General features: G+C 41.4%; 1 protein-coding gene across 2 annotated transcripts in view; it reads right to left on the reverse strand.

Moving 5' to 3' along the window:
* Positions 1 to 19461, reverse strand: part of LOC118210666 (nucleolar protein 4-like) — a 59336-nt gene that overhangs the window by 9767 nt on the left and 30108 nt on the right. For both annotated transcript variants that reach the window (XM_035387030.1, XM_035387029.1), the window contains exon 5: positions 7845 to 7992. In XM_035387030.1, the coding sequence (XP_035242921.1) occupies positions 7845 to 7992 (148 nt within the window). The remainder of the gene's footprint in view (positions 1 to 7844; positions 7993 to 19461) is intronic.

The raw sequence follows: 19461 nt of genomic DNA on the forward strand, positions 1-19461 counted from the left end.
GTATAAGAGGTATTCATGCGCACCGCGTAAGGCAGTAAGGCCAGGCCTAATTCCTGCCAGTTCACCACAAACCCCCCTCAGGAGGACTACATGTGTCAGCTGGGATCAGCCCTGCCTGTCACCCTGCTCTTAAAGGAGCCACGCCCCATTTACTCTCACAGAGTGGACACTGCATCCCGCACTCCACACAGGCTCTCCTGGAATTTCATTTTCAAATCAAGTTCAAATATGATTTATTGCCATGACTGTTCACGGCCAAACAAAGTACAAAACTTAAAAAAAAATCTTAAAAATTATTTATAAAGACATTTGTAGAAAATAAAAAATAGTAGAATATAAATACAATTAAAATTGTAAGAAGATGTGGAAATACATCAAAGAAGAATAAATATTATCAATACGATAATAAGACTCCCCTATTCTGGGACTGTGGCTTCACAAACCCTACATAGTCAGTCACTGACCAAATCAACATGACTCCGCAGCAAAGCACTGAGATTAGTCCAGATTGGGGAATAACTGATAACATTCCACCCCCTTTCTGGGTTCACAATGTTTCGCCTGCTCCTGCTTTCTCATTCAGTCTACCTCCCTCACACTCTATAGTTTCAAAACTCAACACAACCATTGTAAGGGGGATGGATAAAAAGAGGGAGGAAAGTGAAACATGGAAAAAGAAAGGCACAAGTAAGAAAGAGAAGAAAACATAGACAACATAGAGAGAGGCAGACGATGGACGATGATCAAGAGGTGGTCTGTGGTTCGTGGTTCTGGCATTCTCATACAAGAGTGACTCTATTTTTATACAGTTTGTAAAACCAGCAAAAACATAGTAAAACAAAACCTGACAATCTGGATCAATTTGGCAAGCTAGTCCAAACTAAGCTATTTGAGCGACAGAGGACGTCTCAGAGCCGGCAAGAAAAGGGTTATTATCAGGGGAGTATGAAGTGAGGCAGCAGTCATCGAAAGTAATATCCGAGGTCGAGACAGATTTGTACATGGTTTTGCAAAAGCAAATAGGCTCCTGTGATACCCAGTGTTGCCAACTTTCAAGTGACAAATAAGTATGTAACCTCACTGTCATAAAAACAAGCCCAAACTAACAGGGAGTGGAGTGACTGAGGACAGGGGGGTCGTTAGCTAGTGCAATAGTAACCATTAATGTGAAAAAAACAGGTCATTTGTTACATTTCCAAAAATCAACCAGAATTTTGGCCCAAAGCCCAAAATGAATTATTATAAGCATAATCTTGTGATACCCTGCTTAAGCAGGCCTACGGTAGCGGTAAAACAGGAACATCAATGTTACAACATACGGTACACTGCATAAGCCTGCTGCCTTGCACCATCCACTGATCCAACCCAGACATCAGTTGCATCTTTTCCAAACAGAACATCAGTGATACTCCTAACCAGGGTGCATCTATTGTAGCCTACTGACGCACCTATTAACAGGTTCAAATCAGGTTGGGATTTCAAAATGCTGGACTTTTGAATCAAGCAAGCTCTGGTCAAGCTAGCGCAGAATGAAATGTAGGCTCATGTAAGGTCAGGCTGAAATTTGTGGGCACATTTCAAGCTCAAATTTTTCCCTACCAGCGGGGCTAAATCAGGGTGCTAACAGATGCTAATTCCTTCACTCCCACTTCCCACTCAAACCCCCCCTACTCTAAAGGATTACAATGGATTATCCCACTAAGCAGTGGCACGGGCTGTCCAAATGCCTGGCATCCCTACAGCAACAAGCTCCTCCCCTACTTCCCCCACAGTCCAATCTCCAGCCCCCTTTCTTCATCAACCCATGACAGCCATCCCCCAGGCACCATGATGGAAATGCCCAGCAGCATACAGAGAGAGAGAGAGAGAGAGAGAGAGAGAGAGAGAGAGAGAGAGACAGAATGAAGAAGTAGTAGAGTAGAATAGATGGAGAGAGGGACAGGGACAGAGGGAATTTTAAAAAGAGGAACTCTAAGGGGAAGAGAGAGATAGGATGCAGGAAAGAATAAAAAAAATGTACCTCTCACGATACAGGGACCTATGTTTTTCACCTACTGGCCAACCCGAAACAGTCTCCAAGAAGGTCCCTCATTCAAATATCATACCTATTTAGCTTCAGTGCTAACCACGCCCAGCCCTGCTTATCTTCAGTACTAGTTAAGCCCAACCTTGCTTAGCCTTAGTGCCAACCAAGCCCAGCCCTGCATAACCTCAGTGATATCCAAGCACAGCCCTGCTAATATATAGGGCGGTATTGCTGCTGTTTGTGTGTGTGTGTGTGTGCGTGTGTGTGTAAATGCATGTGTGTGAGTTTGTCTTGCATAACATAACTGCGGCAGGGCTCGCTTTGCAAGGGAGAATCAGGACAATTGGAGGACCACGCCTACTGGTTAAATAGGCACACACACCTGGATTGCGTAGCAGGGTTTAAAAGTGTACTTCTTTTCACTTTAGGGGTCAGTGACCTGGGAAAACCCAGAGAGAGAGCAAACACCAATGAGATCGGCAGAAAAGCAAAAAAATGCTGTTTTGTCGTTTGTGTTTATTTTACCTTTGTTGTTGTAGTTTATTGTTTTTGCCCGATTCCCATGAGGGTGAAAGGCCAAGACCTTTTTGTTAATTTATTTTGTTAGCTCTCTCTTTCTCCCATTCAAATAAAAACAGGAATTCCCATATCTCCGTGTCCAGCTCTTCTGTCCACCCCAGGGGTGTGTCATAGTGTGTGACAATAACATAGCATAACATAACATAACGACGAGAACAAGCCATTCAGTCAAACAATGCTCACCATTTCCCTACCACTAAAGGATACCTAGTGCTCACTGTTTACCTAAAAACTAGATAGTATATGGCACCGTATCAAGCCTGGTCTTGAAAACCCCCAGAGTTTCTGCCTCTATTACAAGATTTGGCAAGCTATTCCACATAGCGACTACCCTGTGAGAAGAAATACTTCCCAATATCTGTGTGAAATTTATCTTTTGCTAATTTCCATTTTTGCCCTCATTCTACTGACAGAACTCCACCTGAAGAATCTCTTGTAGTTCAATCTCTTGTAGCTCTCTTGCAGTAAGTCTTTCCCCATAACTTTTATCTTTCATACCAGGAAATAATTTATTTGCCCTTCTTTGAACTTTTTCCAGAGCATCCATACCTTTCTTCAAGTATGGTCCCCAGAACTGCACACAAAATGTATGGTCTGACAAATGTACTACATAAGTATAATGTCCTTGAATTTATATGCAATACTTTTGGTTATATATCTCAGCATCCTGTTGCCATTTTTTACTGCTACAGCACATTGCCTAGGACCTGAAAGTCTTTGATCAAATATTAGACCCAAGTCTTTTTCAAATTGAGCACATTCCAAATTTGTTCCTCCCATAAATGAATCCTGCCTTATATTTTTATTTCCCACATGTAGAACTTTTTTGCTATATTGAATTTCATTTGCCAGGTTTCCACCCACTTCTGGATTCTTGCGTTACTTCAGTAGACTACAAACTATTAGCTAAACCTCCAGTTTTGTATCATCTGCAAATTGAATTAATGTACTTTCAATGCTCATGTCAAGGCTGTTTATGTAAATAATGAAGAGCAGTGGTCCCAGGCCACTGATCCTTGTGGGACTCCACTTCCCACAGTACCATGCTCAGACAAGATGCTTTTTGGAAATCTAAATATATAATATCAAAAGTCTTACGACAATCAAAATACTTGGTAGCTTCTTCAAAGAATACCAAAAGGTTTGTCAGGCATGACCTTCCCTAGAAAAAACCATGTTGGCTATCGCGTATCCCATGTTGTTCTTTTCAAGAAATAATTATTGTCTCTAATGATCAAATCTAGTATTTTACATGTGATGCAAGTTAAACTGACAGACCTGTAGTTTCCTGGATCAGTATGGTCTCATTGCTTATATATTAGTATATTACAATACATTTTAGCAACTTAGCCGTGAAGGCAATCTATCTAACAACAGTTAGGATTTCTCCAGAGAGGATAAAAAAACACAAAAAACCTCCGGTCAGCAAGAAGGTGGCTGAATTAGCAAACCTGCTAGTTTGTTCGCCGAGTGCTAAATGGAGGAAAGAATGGAAAATTCCCTCTCTGTCCCCTAACAACTAACCCGAAAAAATTTTCACCTTAGGATCAAATCCAACTTACCTTGCTTACAATATGGGTTTTAAAAACTCTAATTAATATTAATTACACGCTAGAAAGCACAACAAAATTCAATCCTCTTCCAAACTTTCCAAACTCATTCCACCATCACTCTCCACCACCAAACAGAAAGTGTGTATCAGGCATGAGCAATCAAGCAAGAGCAAGAAGTCAGCCCAAGAGCAATCCTGTCTTCCTGTCTCACTATACATCACGACAGGACAAATAACCTGAGAGAAACTACAGTGACATAATATTATGCTGAGTTCCACGTTTCAGCTTGCCAGATACAGCTAATGCTGCAACTGGGCAGCCATTCAGCTCCAAATGGGATGCTAGCCACAAAGCGCTGCCACACTGCATTTGATAGTAAACAGAGATGCTGAGGGGAATCATGGGTGTGGCCAGTGAGAGCCCCCAGGGTTGGGAGGGGGGGGGGGGTTACTGCCAGCCTTTCACCCAATTCCCCTGAGCATTAATGATGTATCAGATCAGCCTCTGTACGTATTCATCCAATACCGCTTTTAATCTGCATCTCCCCGGATCTGCTAAGCCCTCCACCAGATGGGGAATTCTGACATATAGAGGGACTGATGACTCAACAGTGGACCGTGGGGAGGGTGAGGAGGAGGAAAGAAAGACCGCCCCATCCTACAGCTGCCAGCATTCACACACAAACACATGCACAAACACATACACACACAACAATGAAAGTAATACAGTGCTTTGAAAAAGGCATGGCTTTTCATCACCTAAACCAATCAAACCTCCCCATCTCTCCTGTACTAATCACACTTCCGATCTTTTCTACACCAATCATAAAGAAGTTGCTAGCGCCTGTAAACATTCCTACTCAAAAACACTCCTCAAATACACTTTTCAGCTCACTCGACATACTGCCTTACATGTCGCTCCAATGGCTATCAGCCGCTGCCAGGATCAGGCCCTTGCCTACCTACAGGACATAATTCAACTCTACACACCAGCTTGACTACTGCAGTGTCTTCCTGCCATTCAGGTGAATGGTTCTTGCTTGTCCTGACCACAGAGCTTCTCCACCCTAGCTCCCCAATGGTGGAACCATCTCCCCATTCCTCTACGAACCACTCAGTCACTGCCCATTTTTCTGTGTGGTCTGAAGATGCATCTCTTCAGACTGTACCTTGACTAACTCTAACCTGCTCGTCTTCAGGGTTACTCCCAATCTCAGATCACTCTCTTATATCACCTGTATCCTATCTTGACTTTCTAGCACTTCCATGTTACACTTTTTGTGTTGCAATTTAACTATTATCTTGTGTTGAAGCTCTTTATCATTTCTCTGTAATGTAATGTAATCACGCCTCACTTCTAGTTTGACTTCTTAGTTTGCTATAACTTTACTGGCTTAGTCTATTCTTACTGTGTAAACTAGACTTGATGTTCATGGCTATAAATAATTAATACTTAATGAGAATTGTACCTTATTAGACCTGTCTTCTGTAATTGCTCCAATGATTTTCGATGTGCACTTACTGTACGTTCATTTAGATAAAAGCGTCTACGAAATAAAGGCAATGTAAACATAATGTTATAAGAACAGAGAGTGAGAGAGAGAGAGGGAGATCATATGAGAGAGACAGCAAATGATGAAAAAAGAAATAGAGAGAACAGGAGAGATATGATGAGAAAGAGAGGGCTAGGCACTCCCTCCTCCTGAGCTGGGGAGAAGGAGAGAGAGAGTGAGGTAGAGAAGGAAAAAACAGAGAGCCAGAGAGAGGGAGCAGGATGGCGAGGGAGGAAAGAAAGAGAGGTAGACGGAGAGACCTTTCCAGTGATCCTGTTTCTCACTCCCTGAGAAAACATACAGATGTAATCCTTCTCAGATCAGCGCTGGCTGTTTCAGCTCAGCTTCAGCCCTGAACGGCAGGGACCCTCTGGGGGTTAAATCCACACGAGAGCTGCTCACAGCCGCTGCATTGCACCACACACCAGACAGCCCAAATCGAACAAAGTGCATCATGAATTATGTGCAGGCTTTGAAAGCATTATGAATTACACGTGTGTATGCGTATATGTGTATACGTGTGTGTTTATGTGCAGAACGTATGGACATACATCATCTTTTTACCAACCAGTCTAACTTTAATAGTAATGTTTTTCAGCTCAATGGAAAGTGTAACTCATTTTCACTTCATGCTTGCCAAACTGTGATAACACAGACGTTTATTTAGATCCTATATACCACTGGGTTTAAACCCAATACTAAGTTTCTGATTGGTCAGTCTGTAATACTGAGATTCTACTTTATATATTTAGCATTCGTTTTAAATGCAGAGAGTGTGGCACAGGATGGGTACAGGCAATCATAAAATACCTGAGAAATCTGCAGTTAAATACTTGACATAGCAGAAGACCTGGATAAAACAATTATTTTAAATACTTTGCCTCTTCAAAACAGCAAAGAAACATCTTTTCACCAAGTCTTCTTTATGTGATTGCTCGTTTTAGTTAGCAGCATCTCCTTGAAAGTTCTCAAGGATCTACAAGCATTGTCATGTTTTAATGTCATGTAATGATTATTGCAAATAAATATTAGATCAAAATCCCAGTCCAAAACACATATATAAGAAATTATTAGTCAAACAGCAGAATATTAACTGATCCTGTTTCACTGTACAATTCACTGAGGTTTACACTTCTAAATAAATATATAAATAAACAAATTATTGAATTAATCCTAAAACTGCATTTTCTTTTCAAAAATATGTTGAATACACAAATTATTTTTAAGTTCTCTGCCTCCCCTTCAGCTGAATGGATATCACAGGTCTACTGCGCATATCTGCAGTTTGCCTGTTGTCACAAAGAAGATTACAAACCAACAGTCTGAACTGGATGACATCAGAATAAAGGGAAAAAATAGAAAAATGATCTTTGCCAGCTTTCTCTCTGCCTCTCTAAACGGAACCTGTGCTTGCTAGGTGATAACTGTTTTTTTCTTAGCTGAACCGCTGCACGTCAGATGATAACCGTGAGACTGTCCCTGCTATTTCTGTCGCCAGAGGAGAAAGAAGGCAAAGCTGACAAATGTTAAAGATTCTTTAGACTTACCAGAATGCTCTGCATTCTGAAAACTGAAAGTTCTCTCTCCCTACCACTGAAGCTAAAACTTGAACCATTTTAACGCATCTTCCATTTTGCATCATGACCAAGAACAGCTCTGGGGCAATGGATGTTCTGTACTGTAATATCCCACCAGAAGCTCCTGTTACCAGCCAGAAATCCATGTACTTAAAAAGCAAAGGAGAATGAAGGAACAAAGGAGCTGAGTATCTGGTCAGACCACAGAATCTCTACTAATATCTTCCCATCCTCTCTCAAGGAAGCTTTACAGGCACAAATTTAGGACATGACCATCATTAATGATGTTAGCACACAAGCAGCAGACATTAGCCATGTTTGCTGCTAAAAGCCCAAAGCCAGAGCATGGCTGGCTGTGAGAGAACACACGCTGCTGAGGCTTTGGAGCCAGAACAGCAAAATTTGTGCCCGTGCAAAACCAACAACACAAAAGTGCAAATATATGCATTTTTTTTGTGTGTGTGCGCATGTGTGTGCTCATGCGCTTGCGTGCATGTGTGTGCGTGTGAGTGAGTGTATTTTTCATTATTTAGACAGGATAAAGATCTGCATCCTACCATCTCCCCCCTGGGGGGCACTGTGGGGGCTGTGCATCCTCTCTCCTTGGCTGGGGGGGCTCAGCTCAGACACCGGGATGTGGTCAACCGATATCCATGTGGGGGGGTCGCTCATATCAAGATCCCCACTGCTCACTGAACTGTCATCCTGGCACCCAGGATAGGACATGGAGGGGGAGGAAGAGGAGAGAGAAAGGGAGTTCAGAAGAGAAGAAAGGAAAGAGAGAGAGATAGAGAAAAAGAGATCAGTAAGTTAGTTTTACAGAATCTGTCACAACAAAGGACAACGTCTCTTCTTGAATCAATCAGCCAAGAGGCTGTTGGATTCCATGAATCCACCTACACCTATGTTAACATCCATCCCATCCCATTTCTAAGGCTATGGATTTTTCATCTTTTTTCAAAAGTCTTACGTTTTCCATTACTTTGATTTTAATCATTTAACTCAATTTATGTATTAATTAATTAATTAATTAAAATGTATGACATTTTAACTTGCCCTACTTCAACCTTTAAGTTCTTAGGCAATTTGACTGCTAGCAGTTACTTTGCAGATGGTCTGAAAGGACAAAGCTTGTTCTTGACCTTGGCTGTGTGTTCTGTACTCTCCAGAGTCTATTTTCCCTTTTGTGTTTATTACAGAAAAAATACTGATAACGATAATAAAATGCAATAATTAAAAATACCGGAGAAGCTCGATATTACAGGTACACACAAAATTAAACACAATACAGTACGACACAACAGGGTGCGCTAAAGATGTACTGATATATGCAAACGTAGCAGTAGAATAACAGAGGTTAAATTACAGGATGCAGGGGACATATAGGCTTGTCTGTACACTCAGCCGGTGCTGGCATATGAGAGTCATATAAGGGCTTTAACTGAAGCAGCGCACCAGTGCTCCACCCATCAGAACAATGCGTACGCTGCTTCGGCAGAGGAAGCTGCATTAGCTTCAGACGCGGCGGCAGGCAGTTCCGGGTGATCCGCAGAACAAAGGTCATCCCAGACACGGAAGAGAACCCCGCACCTCTCCTTTTGCTCTTTTTTGAAATCCTCCACTAACATGCAGTCTGTTGCCAATGACTTCTATCAGTGTTACAGAGGGCAGATATACAGGGAGCATATAAAAATGTGCAACATGCCTTTGTTTGTACTATGGAGCTCTTTTTTAACCCATTATCCATTATTATGACTGCATATTTCAGGACATAGTTCCATATTATCCATTTTTCATCTGCAGTAAAAGTTAAAGAGTTAGTCCAAACTGTTCTCTCTGTCCTCAAGGGCACTGGACATTTTACATGTGGTTTGGGAATACCCTGAAGTAGCCTAGTTCAATTTTGGAAATTGGCATTCACACGTCTTTCTGTGATTATGGTTAAGGCTCTATCCCTTACATTCTAATGATTAGCAATGATTCCTACTAGACTTCCCAGACCACAACTGATCTCAAAAATGGCAGAAGCATTTGTAGCACAAGAGACTCCCCCAAGCCCCACCCTAACCCATCCAGCCCTGCCCCAATTGATCCCAGCTCCGCACTAGACTCCTCCCAGCCCTGCCTGAAATCCTGTATCAGTGGCGGGACCTCCCCTGAACAGCTAACTCTCACAACAGCCACATGGGCCTCAAGTCTCCTTCAGGCATAAAGTGCCTTCCTCCTCAAAAAGCCTGAGTGCAGGAGGACACAACAACCAGGAGCAGCAGAGAGCCAGAGGAGCGATCCCATTGGCTTTGACACAATGACACACTGACCGCCTCAGAAGCAGGCAAGGAGCAGGTCAGGAGCAGATAAGGAACAAGTAAGGAGCAGGTCAGGAGGAGGTAAAAAGCAGGTCAGAAGCAAGTAAGGAGCAGGTAAGGAGGAGGTAAAAAGCAGGTCAGAAGCAAGTAAGGAGCAGGTAAGGAGGAGGTAAAAAGCAGGTCAGAAGCAAGTAAGGAGCAGGTAAGGAGGAGGTAAAAAGCAGGTCAGAAGCAAGTAAGGAGCAGGTAAGGAGGAGGTAAAAAGCAGGTCAGAAGCAAGTAAGGAGCAGGTAAGGAGGAGGTAAAAAGCAGGTCAGAAGCAAGTAAGGAGCAGGTAAGGAGGAGGTAAAAAGCAGGTCAGGAGCAAGTAAGGAGCAGGTCAGCAGCAAGTAAGGAGCAGGTCAGGAGCAAGAAAGGAGCAGATAAGGAGCAAGTAAGGAACAAGTAAGGAGGAGGTCAGGAGCACCTAAGGAACAAGTAAGGTGCAGGTGAGGAGAAAGTAAGGAGAAGGTCAGTAGCAAGCAATGAGCAGATCAGGAGCAGGTAAGAAGCAGGTAAGGAGCAGGTCAGGAGCAGGTAAGAAGCGGGTAAGAAGCAGGTAAGGAGCAGCTAAGGAGCAGGTCAGGAGCATGTGCTGGTATCAGTCGCAGGGGTAGGTCATTGGTCATTATGCGCTTTGCGCTGCAGTGACCTGCTCCTCCCACCCATTATCCCCAACCTCCCCACATGAGCCCCTTGCTCAGTGTAAATCTCACATTATCTCTGACATAGTGATGGAACAGGACCCGTTTACCCATTGCCATGGAAACAGATCTGGGAGCAATCAAAAAAAAGAAAAGAAAAAATCTGAAGAAAAAAAACAGTTTGGCACAGTCCCTTCACTGAACCAATGAATCTGTGAAGCTTTGCAGTATGACAAAGAGATGGTGGCTAACGCTACATCTTTCTTTGTCACCAGATTCTCCACTTCCTCTGAAGTCAATGGAACCTTCACAAACTATATCCTAATTAATTACACTCACACACAAACACACGCACTTGCAACTAAACACACACATACACTCAAACACACAAACGCACACACACAGACACACACACACACACACATACACAAAAACCTGCACACATGCACAGCCTTCAGTGCTGTCTGTTATCTACCAGAAGAAATGAAAAACATGCTGAAGGAGCAGTACTATACAACTCAATGCAATAATGATAAATCTGGGTTTAATAGCAAAGCTTTCAGGCTTCCAAGTTCAACAGAGGAAGTACCAGTAATGATGTCACAATACTTAAAGGAGGAGGTGGCTGCAATGATGTTACAATGCTCCATAATTCCACAGCTTCAGCTGAGTGGAGTGTCCACAAAGAAAAAGGTACAAGTCACTGCATTACACTCAAGTCTGAGGACTGGGATGCAGCTGCAATGCAGGCATTAAACCCAGTAACAGGCTGTGTGGTATTACATTACATTACATTACAGGCATTTGGCAGACGCTCTTATCCAGAGCGACGTACAACAAAGTGTATAACCATAACCAGGAACAAGTATGACGAAACCCCTAGAGAGAAGTACCGGTCCAAGTACAGGGAACAACCGCATAGTTCAACTTGGACCCTGATGGTTAAACTGATTAACACTAACAACGAGAACGGCAACAACGCAATCTATGGAAAAATTAAAATAAATAAAAATACAAGTAGTCGTTAAGACAGGCGCATCAACTAAGTAACCTATGAAACAGCTGCCTAGTTACAACCCTAAGTTTAGTCATTTACAGGGGGGAAGGGAGGGATGGAGAGAGGTGCAGCCTGAAGAGGTGGGTCTTCAGTCGTCGTTTGAAATTGTTCACACCCCTGGTATGAGGTAAGTAGAGCTGAACACAGCCATACAAAAAGAACAATCAAATAACTTGTTTATTGACTGTAACATGCACAATGTTGTAAATAAGAGTTCTCAGACAGGCTGAGATGTTTAATAAATTGTGCTCTTTTTGACAGCTGAAGTAAGTGTGTGCTTTAATTATATATAAATCAGTCTCCCAGTCTCCAATGGAGAGCATATTCTACCACCTGAAAAAACAGGAGCAAGTAGCATGATGCCAAGTTAATCAAAGATGAAATCCCTGCAGGACTCACAGCACAAATCTCCAGTCACATACAAAGGCCACAGGTACTGCCTCTATTATATTATTATTATTATTATTATTATTATTATTATTATTATTACCAGCACATAAGCATTTAACAACTGTTCTAATCCAGAGCATACGTTTTTCAACATACAATCCAGTTATATACCTGGATGTTTCACTGAAGTGAATCAGGAGCTATGTTAATGCCTGTGTTCGTGTGTCAATATCTGGAGGATGTATGTGCATGAGTCTGGAGGGTGTGTGTGTGTGCACTTCTTTTCTCTCACAGAAATTGCTTTCACAAACTGACCTTGGTCCCATAGTCCAGTTAACAAGAGTCAGAAAAATTTCAACTGAAAAGAGGTGGGAGTGTGTGTCTGTGTCTGTTTGCGCACACACCAGTGTATACAGTATATGTGTATGTGTGCTGCATTCATTATTTTTATCTTTGTGTGTGTGTGTGTGTGTGTGTGTGTGTGTATTATTATACCACAAGAAAATAAAAATGCAAAAATACAGTATGATGGGAACAAGCAATTCATCCCATCTACAGAGTGGACTACCGAGTATGCATCACTTTGTCATGGATTTGAACATCCCCCAAAGAGTCTCCGCTCTGGCAAGCCATTCCACACACCGACAACTCTGTGTTTGTAAAAAAGCACATCCTCATATCTGCATGGAATTTTCCTTTAACTAATTTACACCCATGCCCCCTTGAAAATCTACATTGCCTAATCACAAATAAATGATCAATACTTCATACATCAAAAAGCTCCCCTCAGTCTGAGCACTGAACGCCATTCTGTTGCATAGCAATGTGCCACAGGACAGCCTTCTGAGCTGTGCTGCAGCTGAACTCTTTCTCTTTAAAACAATGCCTCTCGCTCTCTGTGGAAAATGAATGGCATCCGTGGCCTTGTCCGTCCATCAAGTTTTCAACAAAAAAAGAGAGAAAAGGGTGGAGGGAGACAGGGAGAGAGAGCGAGAGAGGCCTGAAAGCCCAGACAGGGTCATCTTCAAGGAAGCACTGATTAAGATTTTGAAAAGAGCTCTTCACATAAGAGGAGGCTCTGCTCAGATAAAAACACACGCTTTTGTTAGTGCGCTGCTGCTAGGACACTGACAGTGTACCGGTGTGGAAGTGCTAACCCCCATTATTCCAGCTATTGTACCACACAGTATCTGTATCTGAAACCATAAATCAATATGATTTTGAAATGCATGCATGTCTGCAGTGTGCTCACATGCACACGTGTGTATGCACTTACCTGCACATACACTCACACATCACATCACTCACGCTCAGATACACACACAAAACACACACACACGCCTACACATATATACACATAGATACAATCAGAGCACTCAAACATACACACATACAGAAAGGCCAGTCCTGGAGGTGCAGACTCCATCTAAGCTTGTCTGGGGAGTGTGATGATAACAGTCCCACTGGGGAGGCATGAGAGAGGAAGAGAGATGGAGGGGATGAGAGGGAGAGAGGACGTAATGGGACAAGGACCAGGCTACACAAGATAAAACAAGCATCCAATCAAAATCCTGCATGCAGAATTATGCCAAAGAAACAGAAAAGCGTCATTAAATGCATGCAGGGAAGAATGAGGCCGAATTTCATTGGGAGAAAATGCACAACAGAGAGCACTTCCACGCTGAACACATCATAAATCAAGTCCCATGATGCTTCGCAATTTAAGGCACTCCAAGCTCAAGAGCTAAGCTCAGAAAAGAGCTCCCTCAGCCTGAGGGTCTGAAACTTACGAACCCTGTCACAACTAAAACAACCCGTTTCAGACCAGCACTGCTAACCTGCTACAAATTACAGTAAACCAAACAAAAAAAGCAAAAACTCCTATCTGGAGCATTTTTGGCATTGAAAGTAAAACACAGCCCAAATGAAAAAGGCCCTAAAAAAAGAGATTACAGATTGGCTGGGTATCTCTTCACTGTCTGAGGCACAAAGCAGCTACAGCTCTCTAGCAAGTACAGAATTAGTGACCTCAGAGCAGCCAATTAAAAAGCAGACAAAAAAACACTGATAACCCTTTCTGTAGCACCCCCTTTTTTAACATCCTAAAAATGACATACCCAAAATAAAATGGTTACTATTCTAGAACCCTTTTGACTACAGGCACAATCCTGATCTCTTCTGAAAGGTAACCCTTAGGGAGTTGTTTTCCAAGAACTACTCAAAATATTACTAAAACAAAGTAAGAGAAGCTCAAACACAGTGGAAGTGGAAGTTTTTTTTGTTTTTTTTAATGGATACAGATGCTTGCTGCTGTGGCTGGTGGGCTTAGAAACAAGATGCAGCCACAGCCACAATTCCTGGACAATGTCTGGTTCAAAATGGATGACTATACCACCAAAAATGAACATTCTGCATGGTTTTTTTCTGTGCTATGTCTAGGCAGGTTTTCAAAAAGGCCATTTGGAGACTCCAAAAGGACACCTGGTAATCAAATGATAGTATGGGTCTTTAGAGGTGTACATTTCTATATATTGTATACTATACGCATGTGGAAGAAGTATGATTAAAAGTAGCTTGCTTTTCCCCTGCCTGTCACCCTCCCGCTCCATATCCCTCTCCTTCTTCCCCCACCTCCCTCTCCTCGCTCTCCCCTTGCAACCTCTGGCAGCAGCAGCAGGTCAGGAAGACTGAAGAAAACAAATACACTAGCTATCCAGTTTAATAATCCATTGATTGAGGTCCATTGAGTTTTCATCAACTACCTCATGCCCATCAACATGTCAAAATATTCTCAATTCTCAATATCGTCAAAGTATTATTATTATTATTCTGTACACCTACTCCTTATTTATAAGAGTACTGAATAATAATAAAGACATTTTGAGAATGTATTTAGATGATCACAGATTTAAAATGGGATCAAGTCCTTCATTGAACATGCCCTCTGCTGTGGAGCCAACCCTGTTTTCACTGTCCTCAGAAATATTCACTTGGCCCTTTGAAGACCTTCCAATGCTGAATCTTTTGTTTAGACTTAGGAACTGCAAAAAAAAATTTGTTGTGAAACAACCTTTGAAGGCATAAAGCCTCAAAAACGTTGAGACTCATGCGTTTTCACACTGAAACAAGTTAAGGTTTGTTTAGGTAGGAGAAACAAGGCATGTCCTTAATTTTATGCAAGCCTAACAACTGGCATACCGTAATACTTAATTTCATGATTTAAAATTCTTGCCAGTCGTCATTACAATATCTTGCCTCTGGCTGGCAGTGTATTGGGAAGAAGTTATACTGTCCATGTTGAGTTGCCGCAGGTCCCATTGGCTGCATTGAGGAACTGTACTGGTCAGAGAAGCTTGTAGGTGTGCTCGTTTTGTTCCAGAGAAACTATACAAACCAAAGATAACCACATTATTTTGTACACAATAATTTCAGCTAGTATGCAACGACAAAACGGACAATAATGATAATTCCTCCAGAGAATTTCTCCTTAAAAACATAGAATGAATGCAAATAAACCTGCTCCGGCCTGTGCGACTTAAGGGGTAAACAAAACAATGAGTACCTCTGGGTTGCCATAACCAGAGGGACAGTGAGATAATAGATTTATTATTATTATTATTATTACTATTATCTTATGAAACAGATTGCTCTGGAAATATTAAACCTATGTGTAGTCTTTCAGGAAATCATACATATATGAATGTGACTTTGAGAGGAGGGGGGAGAGAGAGATGCGGGGAGAGGAAAGATGGAGGAGGGGGAGGGATGCTACAGCTTGATGTGAGGATTAAAGGGCAGGCTGCCACCGTACTTGGAGAATTAATTAATTTATTTATTTATTCATTCATTTATTCAGTCTTTTGCTGATCTTAAAAAAATACATTTTATACCTGTTAGCCCTTGAAATAGCACACCATGCACTCTGATGCCTGACCTCCGACCTACCATACGTTGCATTCATTTAGTAGACTTTCCTTATAGTATGGGCATAAATACCTCCTCAGAAAGGGGTATATAAGAGGCCAGGAGGCCTGTGTGTGTAGTTCCCTCATTGTACCTATGGCCACAACATCCATGCTCAGGCCATCCATCTGCTTCATACAAATTCATCAGGCCACAGAGCTGTTCACTCTGGCCCTCAGACAGCCAATAACGCAAATAAGACTGAGGCAATAATTCTGAGGGGGGTGGGGGGGTTGTATTAAATTTCTGAACAAGTTGTTTAAAATGGACAAATTACCACGTTCTTTTTAACTACTGACCCCCACAGGAGCACAGGAGGGCATAGTATTGCATCTACAGCACTGTTCACCAACTGATAAAGTACTGTGATGGTTCCTGCATGTGATTCATAGCCCCTATCCTACACACCACAGCCATCAGCATCTGCATGGAAGTCACAAGCATATGGAGCCTTAATCAGATGCCTTAATAAGATGCCTTAAACTGCTTGAGGAAATGTACCAGGATGGCACCATCTCCTTATTTTACACTCGCTTCTTAATTTACATGTTCTCTTTCCTCTTTTACACATTGTTTCCTTATTTTACACATAATCTTTTTATATACCCAACACAAAACAGCACAGATTATACTTGACTTTAGCAGAACAAGTTCTAGAGACTGCACTGTTAGTACACTACATTAAACAGTGTCAATTAGGTTACCTAAAAAACTAATTAACTTAAATTACAACATATCTGTAAAAGCTTGTGTTACACAATAAGAAATATACCTGCCTGGTGACATTATTTAATTTTAAACTACTACAATAGTTTTGCCTAAATCTTAAACCCATACATTTGGGATGTTTTCATACATTTCGGCAAATATAAAAATAGGTTTGCAGGTGTGAAGGTTACCAACTCTAGAATGCTTTAACTAGATGATGAAATAAAAGCCTAAAAAATCCAATTGTTACAAATTAATGAAGGACTATAAAATTTGACAACTGAAGAGCACATTCAAGCACAGAAATGCACTCTCACTCATCCTCTCTCTCACTTACTCACACACACGCAACAGAACATACTATTTGAGGCAGATTACAATGGGATGATCTTTGGGTGTTTAGTCATGGATTTTTTCTCTCTCTCATCAAGGCAACTGTATAGAATAAAGTTTACTCACGTCGATCATCGTTTCGACATGAACATATGACCTCATCCCCAAACATTTAAATCAGTTCCGACATTCATAAATATCTCAACTAAAGAATATAATTAACATCTAACCGCGAACTGCTAAAACGGAATCGACTAGGCTATTGTATTTTCTCCGAAAAAAGCAATTACCACTGCATTGATTGTAATGACTAATTAGCTACAACAAATGTTGATGTCTGGTTTTGCTGCCAATGCACACATTTAATTTAAGAAAATGTAGGTTATGTTGCCCATACTCTCCCTGAAAACCCCGCAAATAGCCTTAATTGCAATATTTGACTCTTCATATCGACATGCAACTTTTCTCCATGTGGTATTGCTAAAACGGGAAACCATGTCACTATAGCCACCCTAAAACGACAGCTATCTGCTAACTCGTACTTAGAACAAGTTGCTGTGCTAATGAATAAATGACAGCGCGACTTTGAATTGCTGTGAGAATTAAATAAATGACTTTGAACACGATATTGACATACCTCGCTTGGTAATAATGATGCCCCTGATCACTGTAAAACAAGAACGGATAGCTTTCCAAGAGGAAGTGCTCCTGGCAGAAAATTGTCAATTCATTTCCATTCCATAAATTAACCGACACAAGCGGGAGCAACGCTTTTAGTCCTTTTAACCTCTTGTGAATCATGACCAACCCACCACATTTTTAATTCCCGGTTTCAAGAAGCCAGATGAAACACTGAGGGGAGGGAGGGGTGGCCAATCACAAGGTCTGACATTATTTTCATAGACGGGGGAAAATACAGGGACAGCAAAATATATAGGCTGCATATATAACCGAAACAAACCGACAAGCCGCTTACCTTCAGAGCCGGGTCGTATTATTATTTTTATATTGTTGTTGTTGTTTTCAAATATGTACTAAATCCCCCTTTAATCTTACCTCCAGCTTCCCTTCGCTTTTCTTTGTCTTTTTAATATTTAAGAAATATCCTGCCCGTGCGGTAGCCCCTTACATGCGCGTGCGGACGACCAGCCCCGAAGGTGGAGGCGGGACTGTTGCAGTGACGTCACGATATAGGCGAAGAGCCGTACAGTGTTAGTACAGTAGCTAGGCTAGTTAAGTCCCTTTAAATTTTTGGCGGCATAACTACTGTTCGTTCCCTCCCTATTTCTATTGTTTTAGTCCGTATGTTCTTAAATAGCAGGCTACTGTTTGACATGATTCAAGTTATGCTTAATTCGTCGTCATCATAAAATGGAACACGTGTAGCGACCTTATTGTCCTGCCTGAAGCCTTCGCACGTTTTTTCATTTATTTTACATTTGTTAAAATGTGTTAGTTTTTAGTTTTTTTTTTTAAGTTTTTTTTTTTTTTTACCAAGCAAGTTGCTTGAGAACATATATTGTTTTAGCCCACTACCTGGGCAATTAATTGATTTTAAGAGTGAGAATCCTCCACAAACTCTCTCTCTCTCACACACACACACACGCGCGCGAGCGCGCACACACACAGATATATACATATATATATATAGAGAGAGAGAGAGAGAGAGAGAGAGAGCGAGAGAGAGGGAGATGTTCTAGCTAAACCATCCCCAGTGACTGTTAAAATTTGATTGTGAATGTCTTGATGGGTAAACTCCATCCGGACACATTCCACAACTCTACCTTCAAGTTGATTTAAAATTATTTCCTTTGTGCGTCTGTCTCGCGCGTCTTCGGAAGGTCAAGTGTTGTGAAGCACTGCCCTCTAGGGCTTAATTGTGGAACGACATTACTAGATTCTGCTATTAATACCGTTGGCATAAGCAACAACAACAAAAAAAAAAACATTTTCATATTATCACACTCAATTTTGTGTTTTTGCAGTTGCCGCTGTTTTGTCATGCATTGAGACCGGTAGCATCGCATGTTCGCACCTGTTTCCGCTGACTGACCTCGTTGTTTCTGTTAAGCCAGCCCCCTGTTAACAGAATCTCTCTCTCTCTCTCTCTCTCTCTCTCTCTCTCTCTCTATATATATATATATATATATATATATATATATATATATATATATATATTATTGCATATATATATACAAGAAAAGCATGGAATGAAGTTCTTATAATAATAATAATAATAATAATAATAATAATAACAATGTTTATATAATAAGGAGAATAATAATTTAAAAAATCCATTCAATTGAAATGCTTCTGCTTCAGCTATAGACAGATAGAAGACTCATGGTTAGCCAGTATAGAGCTGAGCATCTTGCTGGTCTAAACCTGTGGTGTCTAATCATATCCGAAAAGGGCCACTGTGGTGCAGGTTTTTGTCTTAGGCAAGCATTACAACACCTGATTCAACTAATTAACAAATCGTGTTACTCAGTCAAGACCTCGATAATTAGATTCAGGTGTCTTAGTGCTGGGCTAAAACAAAAACCTGCACCCACACCAGCCCTGTTCAGATAAGATTGAACAGCCCTGGTCTAAACAAACTGACGTTGGCCTGACGTGGCGATGCTGCTCTTAAGAATAACTGCTAGGCACGAGCCTATGTGAACACTACAAGCAGTGCAGTTCCGTGCCTGCATTAATGGACTGTTTCTGATTATTCTACTTATAAGTTATG

Source organism: Anguilla anguilla, chromosome 13 (assembly GCF_013347855.1).
Source record: "Anguilla anguilla isolate fAngAng1 chromosome 13, fAngAng1.pri, whole genome shotgun sequence".
Taxonomy (NCBI): domain Eukaryota; kingdom Metazoa; phylum Chordata; class Actinopteri; order Anguilliformes; family Anguillidae; genus Anguilla; species Anguilla anguilla.